Source organism: Notolepis coatsorum, assembly GCF_963971535.1.
Source record: "Notolepis coatsorum genome assembly, chromosome: 14".
In the NCBI taxonomy this organism is placed as follows: domain Eukaryota; kingdom Metazoa; phylum Chordata; class Actinopteri; order Aulopiformes; family Paralepididae; genus Notolepis; species Notolepis coatsorum.
Genome location: NC_140178.1, coordinates 302,501 through 327,706, shown reverse-complemented (window position 1 = coordinate 327,706; position 25,206 = coordinate 302,501). Strand labels below are relative to the sequence as shown.

The 25,206-nt window shown below is 48.0% G+C and overlaps 1 protein-coding gene across 2 annotated transcripts in view; it reads left to right on the top strand.

The window, feature by feature from the left end:
• The window catches only part of stxbp2 (syntaxin binding protein 2), a 72,581-nt gene extending 49,172 nt beyond the window's left edge, over positions 1 to 23,409 (top strand). Inside the window, exons 14-19 of one of the 2 annotated variants that reach the window (XM_084329923.1) lie at positions 9,247 to 9,388; positions 10,321 to 10,427; positions 12,047 to 12,145; positions 14,485 to 14,570; positions 19,131 to 19,291; positions 22,625 to 23,409. In XM_084329923.1, coding sequence (XP_084186049.1) covers positions 9,247 to 9,388; positions 10,321 to 10,427; positions 12,047 to 12,145; positions 14,485 to 14,570; positions 19,131 to 19,291; positions 22,625 to 22,707 — 678 coding nt within the window. In that variant the 3' untranslated portion in view covers positions 22,708 to 23,409. Of the gene's footprint in view, positions 1 to 9,246; positions 9,389 to 10,320; positions 10,428 to 12,046; positions 12,146 to 14,484; positions 14,571 to 19,127; positions 19,292 to 22,624 lie in introns of both variants that reach the window. The other variant, XM_084329922.1, reaches the window with a different exon arrangement.
• The last annotated feature ends 1,797 nt before the right edge of the window (positions 23,410 to 25,206 follow it).

Below are 25,206 nucleotides of genomic sequence, written 5' to 3'. Positions count from 1 at the left end.
TCTCTGCTGTCCTGCAGCGTGGCTACCTGAGTAGAGCTCTGGACTCTCTGCTGTCCTGCAGCGTGGCTACCTGAGGAGAGCTCTGGACTCTCTGCTGTCCTGCAGCGTGGCTACCTGAGGAGAGCTCTGGACTCTCTGCTGTCCTGCAGCGTGGCTACCTGAGGAGAGCTCTGGACTCTCTGCTGTCCTGCAGCGTGGCTACCTGAGGAGAGCTCTGGACTCTCTGCTGTCCTGCAGCGTGGCTACCTGAGGAGAGCTCTGGACTCTCTGCTGTCCTGCAGCGTGGCTACCTGAGGAGAGCTCTGGACTCTCTGCTGTCCTGCAGCGTGGCTACCTGAGGAGAGCTCTGGACTCTCTGCTGTCCTGCAGCGTGGCTACCTGAGGAGAGCTCTGGACTCTCTGCTGTCCTGCAGCGTGGCTACCTGAGGAGAGCTCTGGACTCTCTGCTGTCCTGCAGCGTGGCTACCTGAGGAGAGCTCTGGACTCTCTGCTGTCCTGCAGCGTGGCTACCTGAGGAGAGCTCTGGACTCTCTGTTGTCCTGCAGCGTGGCTACCTGAGGAGAGCTCTGGACTCTCTGCTGTCCTGCAGCGTGGCTACCTGAGGAGAGCTCTGGACTCTCTGCTGTCCTGCAGCGTGGCTACCTGAGGAGAGCTCTGGACTCTCTGCTGTCCTGCAGCGTGGCTACCTGAGGAGAGCTCTGGACTCTCTGCTGTCCTGCAGCGTGGCTACCTGAGGAGAGCTCTGGACTCTCTGCTGTCCTGCAGCGTGGCTACCTGAGGAGAGCTCTGGACTCTCTGCTGTCCTGCAGCGTGGCTACCTGAGGAGAGCTCTGGACTCTCTGCTGTCCTGCACCGTGGCTACCTGAGGAGAGCTCTGGACTCTCTGCTGTCTGGCAGCGTGGCTACCTGAGGAGAGCTCTGGACTCTCTGCTGTCCTGCAGCGTGGCTACCTGAGGAGAGCTCTGGACTCTCTGCTGTCTGGCAGCGTGGCTACCTGAGGAGAGCTCTGGACTCTCTGCTGTCCTGCAGCGTGGCTACCTGAGGAGAGCTCTGGACTCTCTGCTGTCCTGCAGCGTGGCTACCTGAGGAGAGCTCTGGACTCTCTGCTGTCCTGCAGCGTGGCTACCTGAGGAGAGCTCTGGACTCTCTGCTGTCCTGCAGCGTGGCTACCTGAGGAGAGCTCTGGACTCTCTGCTGTCCTGCAGCGTGGCTACCTGAGTAGAGCTCTGGACTCTCTGCTGTCCTGCAGCGTGGCTACATGAGGAGAGCTCTGGACTCTCTGCTGTCTGGCAGCGTCGCTACCTGAGGAGAGCTCTGGACTCTCTGCTGTCCTGCAGCGTGGCTACCTGAGGAGAGCTCTGGACTCTCTGCTGTCCTGCAGCGTGGCTACCTGAGGAGAGCTCTGGACTCTCTGCTGTCCTGCAGCGTGGCTACCTGAGGAGAGCTCTGGACTCTCTGCTGTCCTGCAGCGTGGCTACCTGAGGAGAGCTCTGGACTCTCTGCTGTCCTGCAGCGTGGCTACCTGAGGAGAGCTCTGGACTCTCTGCTGTCCTGCAGCGTGGCTACCTGAGGAGAGCTCTGGACTCTCTGCTGTCCTGCAGCGTGGCTACCTGAGGAGAGCTCTGGACTCTCTGCTGTCCTGCAGCGTGGCTACCTGAGGAGAGCTCTGGACTCTCTGCTGTCCTGCAGCGTGGCTACCTGAGGAGAGCTCTGGACTCTCTGCTGTCTGGCAGCGTGGCTACCTGAGGAGAGCTCTGGACTCTCTGCTGTCCTGCAGCGTGGCTACCTGAGGAGAGCTCTGGACTCTCTGCTGTCCTGCAGCGTGGCTACCTGAGGAGAGCTCTGGACTCTCTGCTGTCCTGCAGCGTGGCTACCTGAGGAGAGCTCTGGACTCTCTGCTGTCCTGCAGCGTGGCTACCTGAGGAGAGCTCTGGACTCTCTGCTGTCCTGCAGCGTGGCTACCTGAGGAGAGCTCTGGACTCTCTGCTGTCCTGCAGCGTGGCTACATGAGGAGAGCTCTGGACTCTCTGCTGTCCTGCAGCGTGGCTACCTGAGGAGAGCTCTGGACTCTCTGCTGTCCTGCAGCGTGGCTACCTGAGGAGAGCTCTGGACTCTCTGCTGTCCTGCAGCGTGGCTACCTGAGGAGAGCTCTGGACTCTCTGCTGTCCTGCAGCGTGGCTACCTGAGGAGAGCTCTGGACTCTCTGCTGTCCTGCAGCGTGGCTACCTGAGGAGAGCTCTGGACTCTCTGCTGTCCTGCAGCGTGGCTACCTGAGGAGAGCTCTGGACTCTCTGCTGTCCTGCAGCGTGGCTACCTGAGGAGAGCTCTGGACTCTCTGCTGTCTGGCAGCGTGGCTACCTGAGGAGAGCTCTGGACTCTCTGCTGTCCTGCAGCGTGGCTACCTGAGGAGAGCTCTGGACTCTCTGCTGTCCTGCAGCGTGGCTACATGAGGAGAGCTCTGGACTCTCTGCTGTCTGGCAGCGTGGCTACATGAGGAGAGCTCTGGACTCTCTGCTGTCCTGCAGCGTGGCTACCTGAGGAGAGCTCTGGACTCTCTGCTGTCCTGCAGCGTGGCTACATGAGTAGAGCTCTGGACTCTCTGCTGTCCTGCAGCGTGGCTACCTGAGGAGAGCTCTGGACTCTCTGCTGTCCTGCAGCGTGGCTACCTGAGGAGAGCTCTGGACTCTCTGCTGTCCTGCAGCGTGGCTACCTGAGGAGAGCTCTGGACTCTCTGCTGTCCTGCAGCGTGGCTACCTGAGGAGAGCTCTGGACTCTCTGCTGTCCTGCAGCGTGGCTACCTGAGGAGAGCTCTGGACTCTCTGCTGTCCTGCAGCGTGGCTACATGAGGAGAGCTCTGGACTCTCTGCTGTCCTGCAGCGTGGCTACCTGAGGAGAGCTCTGGACTCTCTGCTGTCCTGCAGCGTGGCTACCTGAGGAGAGCTCTGGACTCTCTGCTGTCCTGCAGCGTGGCTACCTGAGGAGAGCTCTGGACTCTCTGCTGTCTGGCAGCGTGGCTACCTGAGGAGAGCTCTGGACTCTCTGCTGTCCTGCAGCGTGGCTACCTGAGGAGAGCTCTGGACTCTCTGCTGTCCTGCAGCGTGGCTACCTGAGGAGAGCTCTGGACTCTCTGCTGTCTGGCAGCGTGGCTACCTGAGGAGAGCTCTGGACTCTCTGCTGTCTGGCAGCGTGGCTACCTGAGGAGAGCTCTGGACTCTCTGCTGTCCTGCAGCGTGGCTACCTGAGGAGAGCTCTGGACTCTCTGCTGTCCTGCAGCGTGGCTACCTGAGGAGAGCTCTGGACTCTCTGCTGTCTGGCAGCGTGGCTACCTGAGGAGAGCTCTGGACTCTCTGCTGTCCTGCAGCGTGGCTACCTGAGTAGAGCTCTGGACTCTCTGCTGTCCTGCAGCGTGGCTACATGAGTAGAGCTCTGGACTCTCTGCTGTCCTGCAGCGTGGCTACCTGAGGAGAGCTCTGGACTCTCTGCTGTCCTGCAGCGTGGCTACCTGAGGAGAGCTCTGGACTCTCTGCTGTCCTGCAGCGTGGCTACCTGAGGAGAGCTCTGGACTCTCTGCTGTCCTGCAGCGTGGCTACCTGAGGAGAGCTCTGGACTCTCTGCTGTCCTGCAGCGTGGCTACCTGAGGAGAGCTCTGGACTCTCTGCTGTCCTGCAGCGTGGCTACCTGAGGAGAGCTCTGGACTCTCTGCTGTCTGGCAGCGTGGCTACCTGAGGAGAGCTCTGGACTCTCTGCTGTCTGGCAGCGTGGCTACCTGAGAAGAGCTCTGGACTCTCTGCTGTCCTGCAGCGTGGCTACCTGAGGAGAGCTCTGGACTCTCTGCTGTCCTGCAGCGTGGCTACCTGAGGAGAGCTCTGGACTCTCTGCTGTCCTGCAGCGTGGCTACCTGAGGAGAGCTCTGGACTCTCTGCTGTCCTGCAGCGTGGCTACCTGAGGAGAGCTCTGGACTCTCTGCTGTCCTGCAGCGTGGCTACCTGAGGAGAGCTCTGGACTCTCTGCTGTCCTGCAGCGTGGCTACCTGAGGAGAGCTCTGGACTCTCTGCTGTCCTGCAGCGTGGCTACCTGAGGAGAGCTCTGGACTCTCTGCTGTCTGGCAGCGTGGCTACCTGAGGAGAGCTCTGGACTCTCTGCTGTCCTGCAGCGTGGCTACCTGAGGAGAGCTCTGGACTCTCTGCTGTCCTGCAGCGTGGCTACCTGAGGAGAGCTCTGGACTCTCTGCTGTCCTGCAGCGTGGCTACCTGAGGAGAGCTCTGGACTCTGCTGTCCTGCAGCGTGGCTACCTGAGGAGAGCTCTGGACTCTCTGCTGTCCTGCAGCGTGGCTACCTGAGGAGAGCTCTGGACTCTCTGCTGTCTGGCAGCGTGGCTACCTGAGGAGAGCTCTGGACTCTCTGCTGTCCTGCAGCGTGGCTACCTGAGGAGAGCTCTGGACTCTCTGCTGTCCTGCAGCGTGGCTACCTGAGGAGAGCTCTGGACTCTCTGCTGTCTGGCAGCGTGGCTACATGAGGAGAGCTCTGGACTCTCTGCTGTCCTGCAGCGTGGCTACCTGAGGAGAGCTCTGGACTCTCTGCTGTCCTGCAGCGTGGCTACCTGAGTAGAGCTCTGGACTCTCTGCTGTCCTGCAGCGTGGCTACATGAGTAGAGCTCTGGACTCTCTGCTGTCCTGCAGCGTGGCTACCTGAGGAGAGCTCTGGACTCTCTGCTGTCCTGCAGCGTGGCTACCTGAGGAGAGCTCTGGACTCTCTGCTGTCCTGCAGCGTGGCTACCTGAGGAGAGCTCTGGACTCTCTGCTGTCCTGCAGCGTGGCTACCTGAGGAGAGCTCTGGACTCTCTGCTGTCCTGCAGCGTGGCTACCTGAGGAGAGCTCTGGACTCTCTGCTGTCCTGCAGCGTGGCTACCTGAGGAGAGCTCTGGACTCTCTGCTGTCCTGCAGCGTGGCTACCTGAGGAGAGCTCTGGACTCTCTGCTGTCCTGCAGCGTGGCTACCTGAGGAGAGCTCTGGACTCTCTGCTGTCCTGCAGCGTGGCTACCTGAGGAGAGCTCTGGACTCTCTGCTGTCCTGCAGCGTGGCTACCTGAGGAGAGCTCTGGACTCTCTGCTGTCCTGCAGCGTGGCTACCTGAGGAGAGCTCCGGACTCATGATCAGAAGATCACCGGTTCGAGCCCCGGTCAAGGCTGCTGTCGGAAAGTGGTGTTGTTGTCCAGCAGGGGGCACTCTGTCCTCTGGACTTAACGAGGCCCCTGTTACGGTGATGGGACACCTTACAGCTGCGAGTGCAGTCATTCGGATGAGACGCTAAACCGAGGTCCTGACGGAATTCAGTCGTTAAAGAACCCAGGACGCCTATCGTAAAGAGTAGGGGGTTCCCCTGGCGTTTCTGGCCAAATTCCCAATCAGGTCTCTGACATCAAGGCCACCTAATCATGCCTTCCCCTTAATTGACTGATATCAATCCCCTTCTCCCTTCTCTTGAGCCGTTCACCCATTGTGTAGTGTGATGTGTGCCTGGTGCCAGTGTATGGTAGTCAGTGTGTAGTGTGATGTGTGCCTGGTGCCAGTGTATGGTAGTCAGTGTGATGTGTGCCTGGTGCCAGTGTATGGTAGTCAGTGTGATGTGTGCCTGGTGCCAGTGTATGGTAGTCAGTGTGATGTGTGCCTGGTGCCAGTGTATGGTAGTCAGTGTGATGTGTGCCTGGTGCCAGTGTATGGTAGTCAGTGTGATGTGTGCCTGGTGCCAGTGTATGGTAGTCAGTGTGTAGTGTGATGTGTGCCAGTGTATGGCAGCCATTGAGCCTGTAGCCCAAGGTTGGGTGCTGCTACCAGTGGTGGTGAAGGAGGCAATTTCCACCCTACATTTGCTAGTGTCTAGAAAAGCGCTTTATAAATGCAATTTATTATTATTATTCTCATGGAATTAACTCGATCAAGTTCTACATGTTTTTGATTTGTTATCCCTGCTCTTTGCCTCGTCTTGTTGGCTTATTTTATATCCTTTTTTCATTTCTGTATGTAACACACTCGATGTGACTGTAAATGAGGGAAACCTCAGTTACCCTTTGAGTTAAAAAAAAAAAAGCTTTGAAATGAAATATTTAAAAAGGGATCTAAATGATAACGTTGCGTAAAGAGCTTGAGATGGGAAGCCGTTATGTCACAGCTGAGCGTAAATACCTCCACACTGTGCCGCGCACAAATCCCTTTCAGCGAACATGAGTGCGGGATAAAAGCCCCGCTGTAAGCCCCTCTGCCCACCTCGCTGTCAACCCCTGGACCGTGTATTGTCTGGCCCAGTGTGTTGTCCTCATGGGGGTGTTTTGATGCCGCTGGATTTAGGCCTATATCGGATGAGTGTCGGGCACAGAGGAAGGAATTATCTCTGTATGACTGGTTTTATGAGATGAAGTGTTAATGGAGGCTCTGAGTTGCTTCACTGGACAGCAGAGCTAATGGAGGATGGGTTTGTCTGAAAGACGTCTCTTTAATCCTACAGGCATGTGTTGATCTCAAGATGGATGTCTCTGCCCTCATGGTCTGCTTGGTTTCTGACTTGGTGTGTGTGGGAAGACTATTATTCCTGGGGTCCACACAAATCACATGATGTTACAATTATCAATAAAAAAAAAACTATTTTAGGGCGGCTAGGTGGTGTAGTGGGCAAGGCACTCGCCACCAGTGTGGAGACGCTAGGATTCGCGTGTTCGAATCCAGCTCTCCACATTGTTTTCAGTTTAGCTGGTCGTCCGCAGTAATACACATTGGCCGTATTACGGGGAGGGAAAACTGAAGGGTGGGGATCGAACGTTGTGAACAAGCGACTCCTACAAGTCGGTTGGTGCGCCTGCGCAGTAGAATCAGGAAGTGTCGGGGGCAGCGTGAGCCTCCCACGCGTTACTCCTCGACACTGAGAGATCGAGCTGCGCAGGTGGAAAGATGCGACTGCTGTTACCTCAAGTACCGGAGGGGACTTGTGCTATGTATGACTTAGTCCACATTGCAGCTGGCTTGTGGGAGGCAAGAAACAGCGTTCGTGACAGGGGAGGGTTGAATTGGATGATACGAAATTGGGATGGGAGAAAAAATAGAAAAATGGGAGAAAAAGTGGATAAAAAAAAAAAAAACTATTTTAAATTATGTCAGAACGCAGCGGCCCGCCTGATCTCAAACCTACCGAAGTCGGCACTGGCTCCCCATTGCTGCACGAATCCGCTTCAAGGCCCTCGACCTAGCATACCATGCGGCAAAGGGAACCGCTCCCGCCTACCTCCGGTCAATGGTCTCTAACTACACACCCTCAAGACCCCTACGCTCTGCATCTTCTGGCCGCCTCAGACCTACTCCTATCCAAGCTCCGCGAGGGTCATCAAAGAGAAGCCTTTTCTCAGTCCTTGTCCCACAATGGTGGAACGAGCTGCCCACCCCAGTTAGGAGCAGAGACCCGTCCAATCTTTCGCTGTCGACTAAAGAGGCACTTCTTCAACCATTATCTGAAATTTAATAAAATCTACCCCTAACTAACCTTACTGTCATGCACTTGTCCTAATAAACTAACCTACACTGTAGCACTCAACACTTTGATGAACATTGTTGCTCAGCTGATAGAGTTGTACCCTTCCTTCCTGATGACTTGTCGTACAGAACTTGTAAGTCGCTTTGGATAAAAGCGTCCGCTAAATGTACAGTATTTGAACGGTGTGTGTGTGCGCACATAACTCTCATTGCAAATGGTGGTGTGCATTTCAAAACCTTCACTAATTTGATCGTGGCATTGATTGGCTTATATTTCTGGAGACACCGGACTCTGCCTTGTCTGGGTTCGAGGATGCCCCCCCCCGCCTCTACCTCCCTGTAAACATATAGGCCTTACCAATAGTGGTGGATGGTTTTTAAATGGTTAATGGATCATGCTATGAAAATGCTCTCATACCTCTATAATCACTGCTCTGTGTGGGTCTTTGTGGTGGCTGGTTAATTTCAAACCTTTATTTGAACTCGTGAGACACTGAGGTCACCCTCAGTTACAGCCACGACGAGCTCACAACACAGTTCATCAGCCAGTTCATACATATAGGCACAATAAATACAAATAAAAAATAATTCAAATTGGAATAATTATCTTGGAGTAAACAAAGGTGCAGATGATATATTATGTTACAATACATATAATAATACATATATAATAATACATACAATATACTATAATAAATAAAATACATGCAATATACTAGAAAACAGAGCAGTAGCTGGTGAGGGTGTAGTTGTGATAATAATACATATAATAATACATATAATAATAAATATAAAAACAGAGCAGTAGCTGGTGAGGGTGTAGTTGTGATAATAATACATATAATAATAAATATAAAAACAGAGCAGTAGCTGGGTAACACACTTTATATTCATTAGTAAAGAGATTTGCATTACAATTCATACCTCATTGCACCTTACCCTCATCCCATTTCTGCATTGTACTGTATTGTACTGTAACTCACTGTTACTATTTTTGTTACTCTGTATTGTATATATCATGTATATTGACTGAACACTTTTTGTTTACGTACTTTTGATTTTCTATTTTATACTTTTTATCTATTTTTATCTATAGCACTCTCCCAGGGGCTCATACAGGGAAAAGCATTTCATGGAAAAGTATTCTGTATTCTTTACTATGACAACTAATAAACAAAGTTATAAAAAAGTTGAAATCCAAGGCAGCGCTACAAGTTTTAAAAAGTCTTTATTTTATGGCTCACATTATTTAGAGAATTTAAAATAATTGATGCACGGCGGTAGTGAGTTAGTTGATAGTTAGTAGTATATTGATGCAGGTAGCCAGGTAGCTGATGTGATGGACTTGTGGAACTGAGAGAAGTTCTGAAAGTTAGGAGCGAGCGTTAGGAGTAACGCGATTGGGCGTTGAGAGAAGCGTCAGTGGCGTAAACCGAACGCAGAAGGACAACTGCCTTGGGGAAAGTATTCACGCGACCTGGCCCTGGGGGCCCACATGGAGGGGGGGCCTCTGAAAGGGTTAGGGCAGTAGTTGACCTCTGACCTCTCCCTGTCTGCAGGACCTGGCCCTGGGGGCCCACATGGAGGGGGGGCCTCTGAAAGGGTTAGGGCAGTAGTTGACCTCTGACCTCTCCCTGTCTGCAGGACCTGGCCCTGGGGGCCCACATGGAGGGGGGGCCTCTGAAAGGGTTAGGGCAGTAGTTGACCTCTGACCTCTCCCTGTCTGCAGGACCTGGCCATGGGCACCGACATGGAGGGGGAGCCCCTGAAAGACGCCATGAAGAGCATTGTGCCCGTCCTGCTCAACACCAAGATCGAGCCCTTTGATAAGATCCGCATCATCCTGCTCTACATCTTCCACAAGAAGAAGGGTAGGTCCTTAACCCTTTCACTGCCACACGACAGAAGGTTAACCCTTTCACTGTGACAATACAGAAGGTTAGCCCTTTACTATCACACAACCGACGGCGATGCTCCATCGTTAGCATCATTAGCTCCGCATTTGCGGAGCTAATGATGCTAATGATGGAGCATCGCCGTCGGTTGTGTGATAGTAAAGGGCTAACCTTCTGTCGTGTGACAGTGAAAGGGTTAATGCCACCCCAGAGGAGCACAGACTTTGTTTGGTTGTTCACATGACTTGGATTGAAAAAGTGGTAGCTTGACGATCAAAACTGTAATATAGGACCGAATGCATGTTTTTAAGATCCATATTCCTTAGAGCAGTGGTCACCAACCTTGTTAAGCCCAAGACCCCTGACCTCGGTCTATAGGTGAAGGCAAGATCTACCTATTGAAGCGTTGAGAGAAGAAGACAGCCAGGATTGTACTTTAAACTTAATGACTTTTATTTGCCTGTATTCTAATTACATGCAATGCTTTGGTCCAACATTAAAACGTCAAAGTAGAACTATTATGTACTTTCTCAGGCAGTGCTAAGTGCAGTCATCTTATGCAGCATCACTTTTCACATCAAAACAAAAGTAGAACTGTAATGTGGACTTTCATATTATTAACATTGACAAACATATTTACAATTAGCATTTTATAAAGTAGAACTGTAATATGTACTTTCTCAGTCAGTGCTAAGTGCAGTCTTCTTATGCAGCATCACTTTTCACATCAAAACAAAAGTAGAACTGTAATGTGGACTCTCAGGGAAAGATCTAAAAAAAAAAAAGTTTTAGGCTTAGGGAACTGCCGCACCGTTAGCCTAGCTTAGCATCATTCACTGGAAGTAGGTGTGCCAGTGTAGCCTAGTTCCCGAAAGTCACGAAATAGTTATTTGTGTTGTCTCCTTCAGGCGTTGTGGAGGAGAACCTGACCAAGCTCATCCAGCACGCCAACGTCCAGGCCGACAGCAACATCATCACCAACCTGCAGCGCCTGGGCTGCAGCGTCATCGCGGGGGTAACTGTCTCCATCACTGTCCCCTAACCCTAACCCACCTGGGGGGTAACTGTCTCCGTCACTGTCCCCTAACCCTAACCCACCTGGGGGGTAACTGTCTCCGTCACTGTCCCCTAACCCTAACCCACCTGGGGGGTAACTGTCTCCATCACTGTCCCCTAACCCTAACCCACCTGGGGGGTAACTGTCTCCGTCACTGTCCCCTAACCCTAACCCACCTGGGGGGTAACTGTCTCCGTCACTGTCCCCTAACCCTAACCCACCTGGGGGGTAACTGTCTCCGTCACTGTCCCCTAACCCTAACCCACCTGGGGGGTAACTGTCTCCGTCACTGTCCAATTATCTAGCAGTCACTGTCAATAAAACAGCCAAGAAAGCCTTTTTGTTCAAAGCCCCTTCTGATTGGAATAACTTGCCTGCAAATACTCGTTCCATCTCATCTTTTTATTTATTTAAAAATGCGCTGTCTTCTTACTTTCATAGTACATGTACATGTTTTTAGTTTATAATTTTTAGTTTATCATTTATATACTGCATACTATCATGACTTTCATTACTTATCTCGTACGAAGTAACGATCCATTCCTATCCTCGCTTGATTTGTGTTTTGTTTTGTTTGTCCTGTTTATTTTGTGATCTTGTATGTTATTTTGTAATGTCATTTCTCAGTAGATTTTGTTGTTGTAGACTGTTTCGATGTCCAATGTTTTTTGTGTTTCTTTTTATAAAAAAAATCTGAAAATGTACATGCGTTGTGTTGTGTCAGGAGCCCCTCGAAAACCAGATGCTACATCTCAAGGGGTTATTCCGAATAAAGAATTTCAATATAATGTGTCAACTAAATGTCCCCATTGGAAGGGCGTAGGCGAACGACTGAGAATAGGAACCAAAGGAAACGATTCCTACTTTGCAAGAATGGTGTTTATTCGGACTCAATGTCTAAACATTCAGTCATTTTAGACAACTGTATTGCCGTTAACACCAGGTGGCCAATTAGCCAGCAGTTAGCTGGTAGCTAGCAGTGAGTAGTTAGTAGCTAACTAACAGTTAGTCATTAGTTGTCGATGGATAGAGTCGATACAGCAGTAGTCAGTACTGTTATTAGATTATTTACCTATACAAAAGAAAGGGAAATAAACGGCATACACTAGCAACACGTTATACATGTAAAAGATGATTGCGGATATAAACGGTGCATACAATGCAACGTACCGTTGGCCAGTCAGTTGGCCCACAGGGCTTTTCACCGTACAGGCCTGTGGCCAAGAGAGTCATTTAAATAGCGTGTCGCGCCGGCGCAGAGGCAGCTTACCTGTCCAGAGTCACAACACGCATTCCTAAGTCAGTCCACTAGGCGGCACCAGACAATAACTAACGCTTGCAATAAATGTCACTTATGATAATAATAATAATGAACCCTTTGTGGGAAAACGTCGGATAATTCTCCAATCACATTCTGTCTCTCTGTTTAATAAATATTGGCACCTTGTTTAACCACCTGTACATTGTATATTACTACTTTACCGTTACATTTGCACTCTGGTTGCATGAAAGGATGAAAAGGTATTTTGGTTGCACTGTACTTGTGCTAGAATCTAACGTGGTCTGTGTTCCGTCAGGGCGCCAACGCTGGGAGGACTCTGCCTGAGAAGAAGGAGCGGACGGAGAGCACCTACCAGCTCTCCAGGTGGACACCCACCATCAAGGATGTGATGGAGGTATGGAACCCTAACCCTGTAGACACCCGCTGAGCAGGTTGGCACCGCGCACGGCATGTAGACACCCGCTGAGCAGGTTGGCACCGCGCACGGCATGTAGACACCCGCTGAGCAGGTAGGCACCGCGCTCGGCATGTAGACACCCGCTGAGCAGGTTGGCACCGCGCACGGCATGTAGACACCCGCTGAGCAGGTTGGCACCGCGCACGGCATGTAGACACCCGCTGAGCAGGTTGGCACCGCGCACGGCATGTAGACACCCGCTGAGCAGGTTGGCACCGCGCACGGCATGTAGACACCCGCTGAGCAGGTTGGCACCGCGCACGGCATGTAGACACCCGCTGAGCAGGTTGGCACCGCGCACGGCATGTAGACACCCGCTGAGCAGGTTGGCACCGCCGTCGGTGTGAATGTGCGAGTGAATGGGTCAAATGTGAGGAACAAATTGTAAAGCGCTTTGGGTTAGTATTCAAGTGGTTTGTAGGGTTAGTATTCAAGTGGTTTGTAGGGTTAGTATTCAAGTGGTTTGTAGGGTTAGTATTCAAGTGGTTTGTTGGGTTAGTATTCAAGTGGTTTGTAGGGTTAGGGTTAGTATTCAAGTGGTTTGTAGGGTTAGGGTTAGTATTCAAGTGGTTTGTAGGGTTAGTATTCAAGTGGTTTGTAGGGTTAGGGTTAGTATTCAAGTGGTTTGTAGGGTTAGTATTCAAGTGGTTTGTAGGGTTAGGGTTAGTATTCAAGTGGTTTGTTGGGTTAGTATTCAAGTGGTTTGTAGGGTTAGGGTTAGTATTCAAGTGGTTTGTAGGGTTAGGGTTAGTATTCAAGTGGTTTGTTGGGTTAGTATTCAAGTGGTTTGTAGGGTTAGTATTCAAGTGGTTTGTTGGGTTAGTATTCAAGTGGTTTGTTGGGTTAGTATTCAAGTGGTTTGTAGGGTTAGTATTCAAGTGGTTTGTAGGGTTAGGGTTAGTATTCAAGTGGTTTGTTGGGTTAGTATTCAAGTGGTTTGTTGGGTTAGTATTCAAGTGGTTTGTAGGGTTAGTATTCAAGTGGTTTGTTGGGTTAGTATTCAAGTGGTTTGTTGGGTTAGTATTCAAGTGGTTTGTAGGGTTAGTATTCAAGTGGTTTGTAGGGTTAGGGTTAGTATTCAAGTGGTTTGTTGGGTTAGTATTCAAGTGGTTTGTTGGGTTAGTATTCAAGTGGTTTGTTGGGTTAGTATTCAAGTGGTTTGTTGGGTTAGTATTCAAGTGGTTTGTTGGGTTAGTATTCAAGTGGTTTGTTGGGTTAGTATTCAAGTGGTTTGTTGGGTTAGTATTCAAGTGGTTTGTAGGGTTAGTATTCAAGTGGTTTGTAGGGTTAGTATTCAAGTGGTTTGTAGGGTTAGTATTCAAGTGGTTTGTAGGGTTAGGGTTAGTATTCAAGTGGTTTGTAGGGTTAGGGTTAGTATTCAAGTGGTTTGTTGGGTTAGTATTCAAGTGGTTTGTTGGGTTAGTATTCAAGTGGTTTGTTGGGTTAGTATTCAAGTGGTTTGTTGGGTTAGTATTCAAGTGGTTTGTTGGGTTAGTATTCAAGTGGTTTGTTGGGTTAGTATTCAAGTGGTTTGTAGGGTTAGTATTCAAGTGGTTTGTAGGGTTAGTATTCAAGTGGTTTGTAGGGTTAGTATTCAAGTGGTTTGTAGGGTTAGGGTTAGTATTCAAGTGGTTTGTAGGGTTAGTATTCAAGTGGTTTGTAGGGTTAGGGTTAGTGCTCGGTGTGTGAGAAGCTTGTATGGAACGAGTGAGAATTTAAATTGGCGCGCAAGTGCCACCAGTTCAGGGTCGCTATTTTTTTATTTAAATTTTTTTCCGCTAGTATGGTTGTGAAATTGGGATTACATTTCACTCTGAAGTGGTCTTAAAAAGGTCTTAACAAGTCTTATATTTAACTGCAGCTTTTCAGACATGTCCATCTCCAGATAATCCAAGTGGTCATTGTCATTGTGTACTTCAAACAACAGTTTTGGTTAGTGTTATTCTGTTGTCCACTTGGCATTTGTATTAGGCAACAAACTAAAAAAGAAATCACAAAAATACCGTTGACCATATTCACACGGCAGCCATTTTGTCTTGGTTTCCCAACCCGAGTGTGACATAAAAGCAAAATGCAGTGTAAATACGATCAATTGCGACATAAAGATGTGATCACACCGATACTGATCGTGTGCTTTTTAAGGCTGATGAGATTCTCCAGATATACGGGAGTGTCCCTACATGCAAATGTACTTGGTGAGTGATTCTGATTCTGTCATTTACCACAACTGTATGTTTTCAGTTTTCTCTGCGCACCACTCTGTGTCTCCCTCCCAGAACGCCATAGAGGACAAACTGGACAGGAAACAATGGCCGTTCATCTCAGACCCTGTTCCCATCGATACAACCCAGACGGCCGTCAGGTGGGTGTGCTCAGTAGAGCTGGGTATTGGGGAGGGGCGTGAGTAACCTATTACTCCACTACTCCCGTTAGGGTTAACCCATTACTCCAGTACTCCCGTTAGGGTTAACCGGTTCAACTCTGCGCCCGTTTGTGTCAATGACACGGAAAACTGTTTGAAATCCTGCGAGGTGTGAATTGTTGCAGGAAGCTGTGAGCATGGTTAGTACAAACAAATGTATTGTCATCAATCATACAGCACAAGTACAGTACGACAAAAAGACGTTTGGCATCCAACCAGAGTGCAAATGTAACAGTAAAGTGCAACAGTATTATACAATGTACAGGTATGTACAGACGGGTGTGGATATATATAGTAAGAATAATATATATAGCCTACATCACAGCTTTTCCTTAATTGTTTTTCATTTATTTTTTAAGACAAAAGCTCAGGCTTGATGTAGCCAATGACCGATCAATTGAAATATGTTGCGATCGGCTCAGATTATGTCTCCGCCCCTTTCCCTGATACAGGGATGATCAACGGGACAGCAGATGGATTATTATCACACAAAAGCTTTTATGTCTATTTCAATCAGGCTAAAGTGTGAGCTGGAGGTCAGAGGGCAGGTTTGCTTTGCCTATGATGCCATAATCCCCTTTCCAGCTCGATGGTAATGGTGCTTCTAGAAGCTTGTTGGGCCTGCAGGCCCGGGGGGCTGCTAATGGACCGGAACCTTAAGGACCAGCCAGTCACTAGAACGGGTTCCATAGGTTCCAAAATTCCATTCCAAAAATGATAAGGAGGTAGGTTACCAATAATGATGTAGTATAAGCTTATCAATAAGAGCCTTAGATCATAATGTCACATTATATTAGTGTGTAGATCATAATGTCACATTCTCTAAACGGTGGTCTGACAAGAAGATACAAATATATATATTTTCATATTATAATTCTCTGGAGTTGGGGCAATATTATAACATAAGATATTCCTTTATTGATCCTCTTGGGGGAAATTCAGGCATCATAGCAGCAGGGAGGTACAGGTATGGGCAGGGTAATAGAAAGACATGAATAAAAAACAAATTTTTAATCAATTATCCCATTATGTTAATGAATCTCATATTTTATCTCCATGCCAATCTGGTTTCAGGCCAAACTACTCCACAACTACAGCCCTTCTGAAGTTGACCAATGATGTTCACTCAGCAATGGACAATAACATGGTTACTGGTGCAATATTTATAGATCTCAGTTCCTATCTCCACCAGAGACGTCAGTGTGTATCATATCAGGGTAAACAGTCTGATTTTTTGATTATGGATAAAGGTGTTCCTCAAGGTTCATCTTTAGGACTATTATTATTTTCTATATTTGTTAATGATCTCACCCTGATACCATCAGACTGTCTTACTCAATTGTATGCTGACGATAGTGTTTTATTCCTCTAAGTCTGATATTCAACAAATTAAGTACTCTTTACAGACTCATTTTGATGCTGTCCAGAAATGGTTATCTATTAACAAACTTTTATTAAATAAGAAGAAGTCCTATAGTATGCTGTTTGGTACTAGATCAAATCTGGTGCAAATATCAAATCAGTTGTCGATTACGTTTTTAGATGATGCTCCTCTTGAAAATGTCGATGAATATAAGTATCTGGGTCTTTGGCTTGATTCTCTACTCACCTTCAAGTCACATATTGATGCTGTGATGAAGAAAACAAATTGTAGCCTGAGAATATTGTATCGTTCTATTAACTGTTTTTCTCTTCAGGTTAGAAAAAGAATCATTATACATACTTCCAATAATGGATTACGCAGACAGTTTATCAAAACACCACACTAACAAATCTCCGTCCTTTAAATGTTACTTATAATAGTGTTTGCAGATTTATATTGAGGTGTCCTTATAGAACCCATCACTGTCTTATGTTTGAGTTGTTAAACTGGCTTTCTCCCCCATTCAGAAGACATTTTCATTGGTTGCTTTTTGTTTACAAATGTATTTACTTTAATTATCCCCCTATCTAAAGCAGTTCTTAACACCATATAGTTCAACTTATAATTTAAGACACACGGATCTTCCTTTCTTTTTTTCAGTTCAGTTCAGTTCAGAGTTTTTATTTGCCACATGGAATAATACAATCATAGTTTCTTCATTAAAAAATCATAAATAGCCATTCCATGGACAAAAGGAGCAGGAAGAAGAATAAATCTTATAGTTACCTGCCCCTTATTCCTAAACTAACATGTATTTTCTTAATGGTCGGCGTATAACCTTACTTACACAAATAATCATTTATACCATTATAAAAGAAACACAATCCACAGTTAAACAAGAAAAATTTAAATAATAATAATAATGATAAAGAATAAAAAAGAAAAGAAAGAGAAGAGAAAAAAAAAGATCTCACTATTCAGATCACATTTTGATTTTCATACTGACTAAATATTTATTTTTTATAAATTTTTTTGAATTGATAAACACTGTTACATCCCTTAAGCTCGCTATGGAGAGAATTCCATAACTTTACACCAATAACTGAAGGACACATCTGTTTAAGTGTGGTACGTGCAAACTGATGTTTAAAATTTTATTTTCTCCTACTAAACTCACTTTCTAAATGAAAAAGATTTTGTAGTTTTTCTGGCAGTGTATTATTTCTTGCCCTAAACATAATTAACATTGTTTGAAACTTAACCATGTCTTCAAGTTTAATTATTCTAGATTTAATAAATAATATATTTGTGTGCCTCGAACCATCAAAGCTATCGGTCGACTTGCCTTTAAATATAAAGCACCACCTGATTGGAACAAACTGCCTAGTTCACTCGGATCTCTTACTTCTTACCGGTTATTCAAGATATCTTTGTTCACTCATCTACAGACTACTTGCACCTGTTATTGATTTACTGTGTTAGGGCTTACATGTCGTTTTCAGATCAAATTATAATTTTTGTATGTGTTTTATAAGGGAACATATATATATATATTGGTGATCCTCTTGGGAGGAGTCAGTGTGGATTGTGGGGGTGAGATTGGGAGAGCGTCTGTCAGTGTATAAGTGCATTTGTTGTCCTGTTTTTTGTTTTGTTATGTATTGTATGTTTTGTATCCTATGTTAAGGACCCCCTCGAAAACGAGATGGCATAGGGGTTTATCCTTAAAATAAATTTCAAATACAGGCAATCAAATTAGATCTGAAATATAAAAATATGAGAAAAAATTAGCGGTGCAAGCAATATAATTAACTCTGAATATAAAAATACAAGAAAAAGAAACTAGTGTAAACAAAAGTGCAGATGATGGTCTGTATGCCCTCGGTTATATTATACGTTACAATAAATATAGGAACATATAGGCTACTTTTGATCTGCTGGCTCAAATAAATCAAAGCATTACTATTTGCTCACGCTTCTTATGTGATGTTGCAGCACATCATGATTAATAATGAGATGTGTCTGAACAGACCTAGCTGTTGAATTACTGTTCTTTTATTATCATTATTGTTCATTATTATTTGTACCATTATTGTTAACACTTTGAGCGCCTAGAGGTCGCTGTTTACCTTGTGGTAAGAAGGCCAGCGCTTTAAATAATAGGGGTGGGTGCGGTGTTTGCAGGGCTAAAAACTATATTAAATATTATAGCTATGGATCTAATAAACACGTCGATTGTCTGAGTTTCTTCCGGTCAACATGCAAAAAACAGATACTTTTTTCATACATACATACATCCGTTTTATACCGTGGTGAATATGAGTATAGTTTTAGAGTGCTCCTGGCTCATCTCAAGAAACTTCAGCAAACGGCGCTTCAATGCATTTCCTTAGAAATCGTGCCATTTGTCACTTGATTTATGAATCGTTCTGAAATAAACGCTAGATTATCAGTATTATATTTCATCATGCACGCACGGAAGCGGGGGAGGAAAAGTCGCCCCTCCATGCTTTGGTCGCAGCCAACGGCAGGCACGCACACACACACACACACACACAGACACGTTGTGTTCGCTGCGAAAAAAACATCGAATTAACCCAAGATTGGTAACATAGAGTCCTTACCTCACATCTGATGTAGTGCAAAAAGAATAATCCAATTCCTGATCGCCATTCCAAATATTGATCGCAGTTGTCTTTCCAACGTTTCTCAACCAAAACGCATGAATCCACGGTGCTGGAGTCTCCCCAGTCCATGTGTTATAACGTTAGTCATGCCCGGAAAGGAAAACCTGCACCGGACTTCTTATATCACTGCACAGCCCCAGCCAGAGGGATTCCAATGATGTGCAATACCGGCCGCAAGGCGTTAGGCGGCGGTATTGGCCGTTTGCGATCTCAGAGCCATTCCCAATGATAACATCAGGCTGGATGGATGAATTATGAATGGATATAGCAATTAAAATAAATAACTATTAAAACCCGACTTTTCTCGTGATTGGCGCTCGACCACCGGCGAGATAACCAACTTTTTTTTGTCCTTAGCTCCCAATGTGTTAATTATTATTATTAATAATATTAATTTATCATTATTGTTCATTATTGTCATCATTATTGTTGTATGTATTTCCACAGCAGTGCACGGTTTGGACACTGGCACAACAAGAACAAGTCTCCCGCCGAGTACCGCTCCGGGCCGCGCCTCATCGTCTTCGTGATCGGGGGCGTGTCGCACTCGGAGATGCGCTCGGCCTACGAGGTCAGCCGCGCTACTGGTGGGAAGTGGGAGGTGCTGATCGGTAAGCGGAGCGCCACAGTTAACCCTTTCACTGCCACACGACAGCCGGTTAACCCTTTCACTGTGACAATACAGAAGGTTAGCCCTTTACTATCACACGGCGGAGCTAATGATGCTAATGATGGAGCATCGCCGTCGGTTGTGTGATGGTAAAGGGTTAAACTTCTGTCGCATGGCAGTGAAAGGGTTAAAGCATCGTTTAAATGGAGACCATTTACCTTCTCAAACCTATCAAAGCTTTCAAGAGGTCTTGAACCTGTTCCTCTCAGGTTCCTCTCAGGTTCCTCTCCAGGTTCCTCTCAGGTTCCTCTCAGGTTCCTCTCCAGGTTCCTCTCCAGGTTCCTCTCAGGTTCCTCTCAGGTTCCTCTCAGGTTCCTCTCCAGGTTCCTCTCCAGGTTCCTCTCAGGTTCCTCTCCAGGTTCCTCTCCAGGTTCCTCTCAGGTTCCTCTCAGGTTCCTCTCTGTGTTCCTCTCCAGGTTCCTCTCCTGACCCTCTCCTCTCTCCTCTCTCCAGGTTCCTCTCTCTCTCCAGGTTCCTCTCACATCCTGACCCTCTCCTCTCCTCTCTCCAGGTTCCTCTCACATCCTGACCCTCTCCTCTCTCCTCTCCAGGTTCCTCTCACATCCTGACCCTCTCCTCTCTCCTCTCTCCAGGTTCCTCTCTCATCCTGACCCTCTCCTCTCCTGACCCCTGACCCTCTCCTCTCCTCTCTCCAGGTTCCTCTCACATCCTGACCCTCTCCTCTCTCCTCTCCAGGTTCCTCTCACATCCTGACCCTCTCCTCTCTCCTCTCTCCAGGTTCCTCTCTCATCCTGACCCTCTCCTCTCCTCTCTCCAGGTTCCTCTCACATCCTGACCCTCTCCTCTCCTCTCTCCAGGTTCCTCTCACATCCTGACCCTCTCCTCTCTCCAGGTTCCTCTCTCATCCTGACCCTCTCCTCTCTCCTCTCTCCAGGTTCCTCTCACATCCTGACCCTCTCCTCTCTCCTCTCTCCAGGTTCCTCTCTCATCCTGACCCTCTCCTCTCCTCTCTCCAGGTTCCTCTCACATCCTGACCCTCTCCTCTCTCCAGGTTCCTCTCACATCCTGACCCTCTCCTCTCTCCAGGTTCCTCTCTCATCCTGACCCTCTCCTCTCTCCTCTCTCCAGGTTCCTCTCACATCCTGACCCTCTCCTCTCCTCTCTCCAGGTTCCTCTCACATCCTGACCCTCTCCTCTCTCCTCTCTCCAGGTTCCTCTCACATCCTGACCCTCTCCTCTCTCCTCTCTCCAGGTTCCTCTCTCATCCTGACCCTCTCCTCTCCTCTCTCCAGGTTCCTCTCACATCCTGACCCTCTCCTCTCCTCTCCAGGTTCCTCTCACATCCTGACCCTCTCCTCTCCTCTCCAGGTTCCTCTCACATCCTGACCCTCTCCTCTCCTCTCTCCAGGTTCCTCTCACATCCTGACCCTCTCCTCTCCTCTCTCCTCTCTCCAGGTTCCTCTCTCATCCTGACCCTCTCCTCTCCTCTCTCCTCTCTCCAGGTTCCTCTCACATCCTGACCCTCTCCTCTCCTCTCCTCTCCAGGTTCCTCTCACATCCTGACCCTCTCCTCTCCTCTCCAGGTTCCTCTCACATCCTGACCCTCTCCTCTCTCCTCTCTCCAGGTTCCTCTCACATCCTGACCCTCTCCTCTCCTCTCTCCAGGTTCCTCTCACATCCTGACCCTCTCCTCTCCTCTCCTCTCCAGGTTCCTCTCACATCCTGACCCTCTCCTCTCTCCTCTCTCCAGGTTCCTCTCACATCCTGACCCTCTCCTCTCTCCTCTCTCCAGGTTCCTCTCACATCCTGACCCTCTCCTCTCCTCTCTCCAGGTTCCTCTCACATCCTGACCCTCTCCTCTCCTCTCTCCAGGTTCCTCTCACATCCTGACCCTCTCCTCTCTCCTCTCTCCAGGTTCCTCTCACATCCTGACCCTCTCCTCTCTCCTCTCTCTCCTCTCTCCTCTCTCCAGGTTCCTCTCTCATCCTGACCCTCTCCTCTCTCCTCTCTCCAGGTTCCTCTCACATCCTGACCCTCTCCTCTCTCCTCTCCAGGTTCCTCTCACATCCTGACCCTCTCCTCTCTCCTCTCCAGGTTCCTCTCACATCCTGACCCTCTCCTCTCCTCTCTCCAGGTTCCTCTCACATCCTGACCCTCTCCTCTCTCCTCTCTCCTCTCCAGGTTCCTCTCACATCCTGACCCTCTCCTCTCTCCAGGTTCCTCTCACATCCTGACCCTCTCCTCTCTCCTCTCTCCAGGTTCCTCTCACATCCTGACCCTCTCCTCTCTCCTCTCTCCAGGTTCCTCTCACATCCTGACCCTCTCCTCTCTCCTCTCCAGGTTCCTCTCACATCCTGACCCTCTCCTCTCCTCTCTCCAGGTTCCTCTCCTCTCTCTCCTCTCTCCTCTCTCTCCTCTCTCTCCTCTCTCCTCTCTCTCCTCTCTCCTCTCCTGACCCCTGACCCTCTCCTCTCTCCTCTCTCCAGGTTCCTCTCACATCCTGACCCTCTCCTCTCTCTCCTCTCTCCTCTCTCCTCTCTCCTGACCCCTGACCCCTGACCCTCTCCTCTCTCTCCTCTCCAGGTTCCTCTCACATCCTGACCCTCTCCTCTCTCCTCTCTCCAGGTTCCTCTCTCATCCTGACCCTCTCCTCTCTCCTCTCTCCTCTCTCCAGGTTCCTCTCACATCCTGACCCTCTCCTCTCTCCTCTCTCCAGGTTCCTCTCTCATCCTGACCCTCTCCTCTCTCCTCTCTCCAGGTTCCTCTCACATCCTGACCCTCTCCTCTCTCCTCTCCAGGTTCCTCTCACATCCTGACCCTCTCCTCTCTCCTCTCCAGGTTCCTCTCACATCCTGACCCTCTCCTCTCCTCTCTCCAGGTTCCTCTCACATCCTGACCCTCTCCTCTCTCCTCTCTCCTCTCCAGGTTCCTCTCACATCCTGACCCTCTCCTCTCTCCTCTCTCCAGGTTCCTCTCACATCCTGACCCTCTCCTCTCTCCTCTCTCCAGGTTCCTCTCACATCCTGACCCTCTCCTCTCTCCTCTCTCCAGGTTCCTCTCACATCCTGACCCTCTCCTCTCTCCTCTCCAGGTTCCTCTCACATCCTGACCCTCTCCTCTCTCCAGGTTCCTCTCCTCTCTCCTCTCTCCTCTCTCTCCTCTCTCTCCTCTCTCCTCTCTCTCCTCTCTCCTCTCCTGACCCCTGACCCTCTCCTCTCTCCTCTCTCCAGGTTCCTCTCACATCCTGACCCTCTCCTCTCTCTCCTCTCTCCTCTCTCCTGACCCCTGACCCTCTCCTCTCTCTCCTCTCCAGGTTCCTCTCACATCTTGACCCCGACCAGCTTCCTGATGGACCTGAAGAGGCTGGATCAGGTGCTCGCTCCTCCCGACTGCTGAAAAGGATTGTGGGTAGAATGCACATGTTGGGGATACTAGCGCTGATTGGCTAACTGGTACTTTGTCCACACGGTTAGACGACTGAGGTGAAACACAGACGTCTCATTTTAGATTAATAATGAGGGGAAACTTGCTTTTGATTCTCCTTTTTTAGAACATTCTTTTTATTGTAGTGTTTGATGTGAAATGGATTATGTATATACTACTGCTATAATTTGAAATTGTATTCAAAATATTTAATTTAAACGTAGACCTTGATGGAAGGTTATTTGATTATTGTTCATTGTGCTGTTATTGTAAATTCACACCCTTATTCTGTACTCATAACATTGCATTATTTCCACAGAAGTGGGTAATGCCCTTCCAAAATGTACTAAATCTCAAGCCCGCCCTCTTTGCTTGATCCTCCACCGCAGCAGTTGTGATTGGACGATCAAGAAAGGAGGGCGGGGCTTGAGATAGGTCGTGTCACTCAACTTGCCATCCTCGTCGTTTCATTCTTTAAACGGTCGGTCTCCTGATGAGGCGTTGTTTTGTATCAACTGTCAATCATTCATCTCAGTCACAATGTCTTAACTACTGTCTTCTGAAATCATGCACTTTTATCATGTACTTTTTATCTAAGATTGGATTTTGAGTGTGGTGGGTCTTTGTTGTACTTGGTCAAATTGATGAATAAAAGCAACATTACTTATTCATTAATGTGTTGTCTTTTAGACGTTACTGTCTTTTTAATTTAGAGGACGGGTTCAAGATGCCTACCTTATTCATTAATGTGTTGTCTTTTAGAAGGTGCTGTCTTTTTAATTTAGAGGACGGGTTCAAGATGCCTACCTTATTCATTAATGTGTTGTCTTTTAGAAGGTACTGTCTTTTTAATTTAGAGGACGCGTTCAAGATGCCTACTTTATTGATCATGGTCTGAAACTGCCTTTCAGTCACTTCATAAAAGAAACAGTCTTACAACAAAAGTCAGAAGAGATATTCCCCTTTTAAAGCCACGTTTCTCTCTGGCACAATAATATTATTATTATACACATTTACATTTAGTCATTTAGCTGAACGCTTTTATCCAAAGCGACTTACAAGTTCTGTACGACAAGTCATCAGGAAGGTTACAACTCTATCATCTGAGTAACAATGATCATCAAACGGTGCTGAAACCTGGGTGCTGCAGTGTTGAGTACATAGACATAAGATATTAGTATAGTAGGAGTGCATGGTAGTATAGGACAGTAAGAAGGTTAGATATTTTTTTTTGATTGATTGAAGTGTGTTTTTAGTCGACAGTGAAAGATTGGTCTGGATTCGGCTCCTAACTGGTGGGAAGTTCGTTCCACCGTTGTGGAGCGAGGACCGAGAATAGGCGGCTTCTCTTCAGCTCGGACAGGAGTCGGTCTGAGGCGGCCAGAGGATGTAGAGCGGAGGGGTCTTGAGGGTGTGTAGTTAGAGACCATTGACTGGAGGTAGACTGGAGACGTTCCCTTCGCCGCGCAGTATGCCAGGTCGAGGACCTTGAAGCGAATTTGTGCGGCGATGGGGAGCCAGGACGGAGGAGAGGCCCTTTGCTTTTGCTAAGTGAAGAGCCTCTGTGGCCGCTATGAGGGCCGTCTCTGTGGAGTGGCCAGCCTAGCCTGACTGATTAGGGTCTAGGTCTAGGGGTATGATTCTCGCTTTAGGTGCCAGAGGTCCCGGTTTCAAATCCCGGACGAGCCCTTGTACTGCGGATCTTTATAAGCTTTGGCTTCTCTTTCCTTAGTATGGTAAGCCATGACCATATGCGCATCATACTAACAACACATGTCCAATGTGCAAACAGACTTTGCTGCTGATGGTGTGCAGGCAGCTCTGGAGATGGTAGGTCTGGTCAGGTACAGAATCCGGCTCCCTTAGTTCAGTGAAAAAGCATGCATTGGCTGGGAATCGAACCCGGGTCAACTGCTTGGAAGGCAGCTATGCTCACCACTATACCGCCAACGCTGTTGGTAGGTGTTAGATCAGCTGTTTTTATATTTTATATTTATCTTGATATAATGTAATTTTGCTTCCTGGTGAATGCCACATGCAAGCCCCTTGAGGGTTTTTAGGCAATTCTCCTACACATCCCTTGTGGACTATATTGTATTATATATGTAACTGTTTTTATATGTGTAAATAAACAAACAAACAAACAAACCATTGCTTTTTTTCTTAGGTAGATTACCATTGATTCAGATATCCTGGATCATAAAGAGTGGTAAAGCAATCTGTTTCCATCTTCTTAGCAAACAACTATTCAGTCCATGATAAGGAAACTGGGAATTAACAGCAAGAGGTTTGTACCTGGTTGTCAGAGAAGCTACATTTTTGGGCTTTCACCTTTAATTACCTTAATTGGTCTCTGAGTTTATCATATAAAATTTAAGCCACAACAACGGTCATCAATGCTGTACCGTAGTTGGTAGGATTCGAACCTACGCGGGGAGACTCCAATGGATTTCTAGTCCATCGCCTTAACCA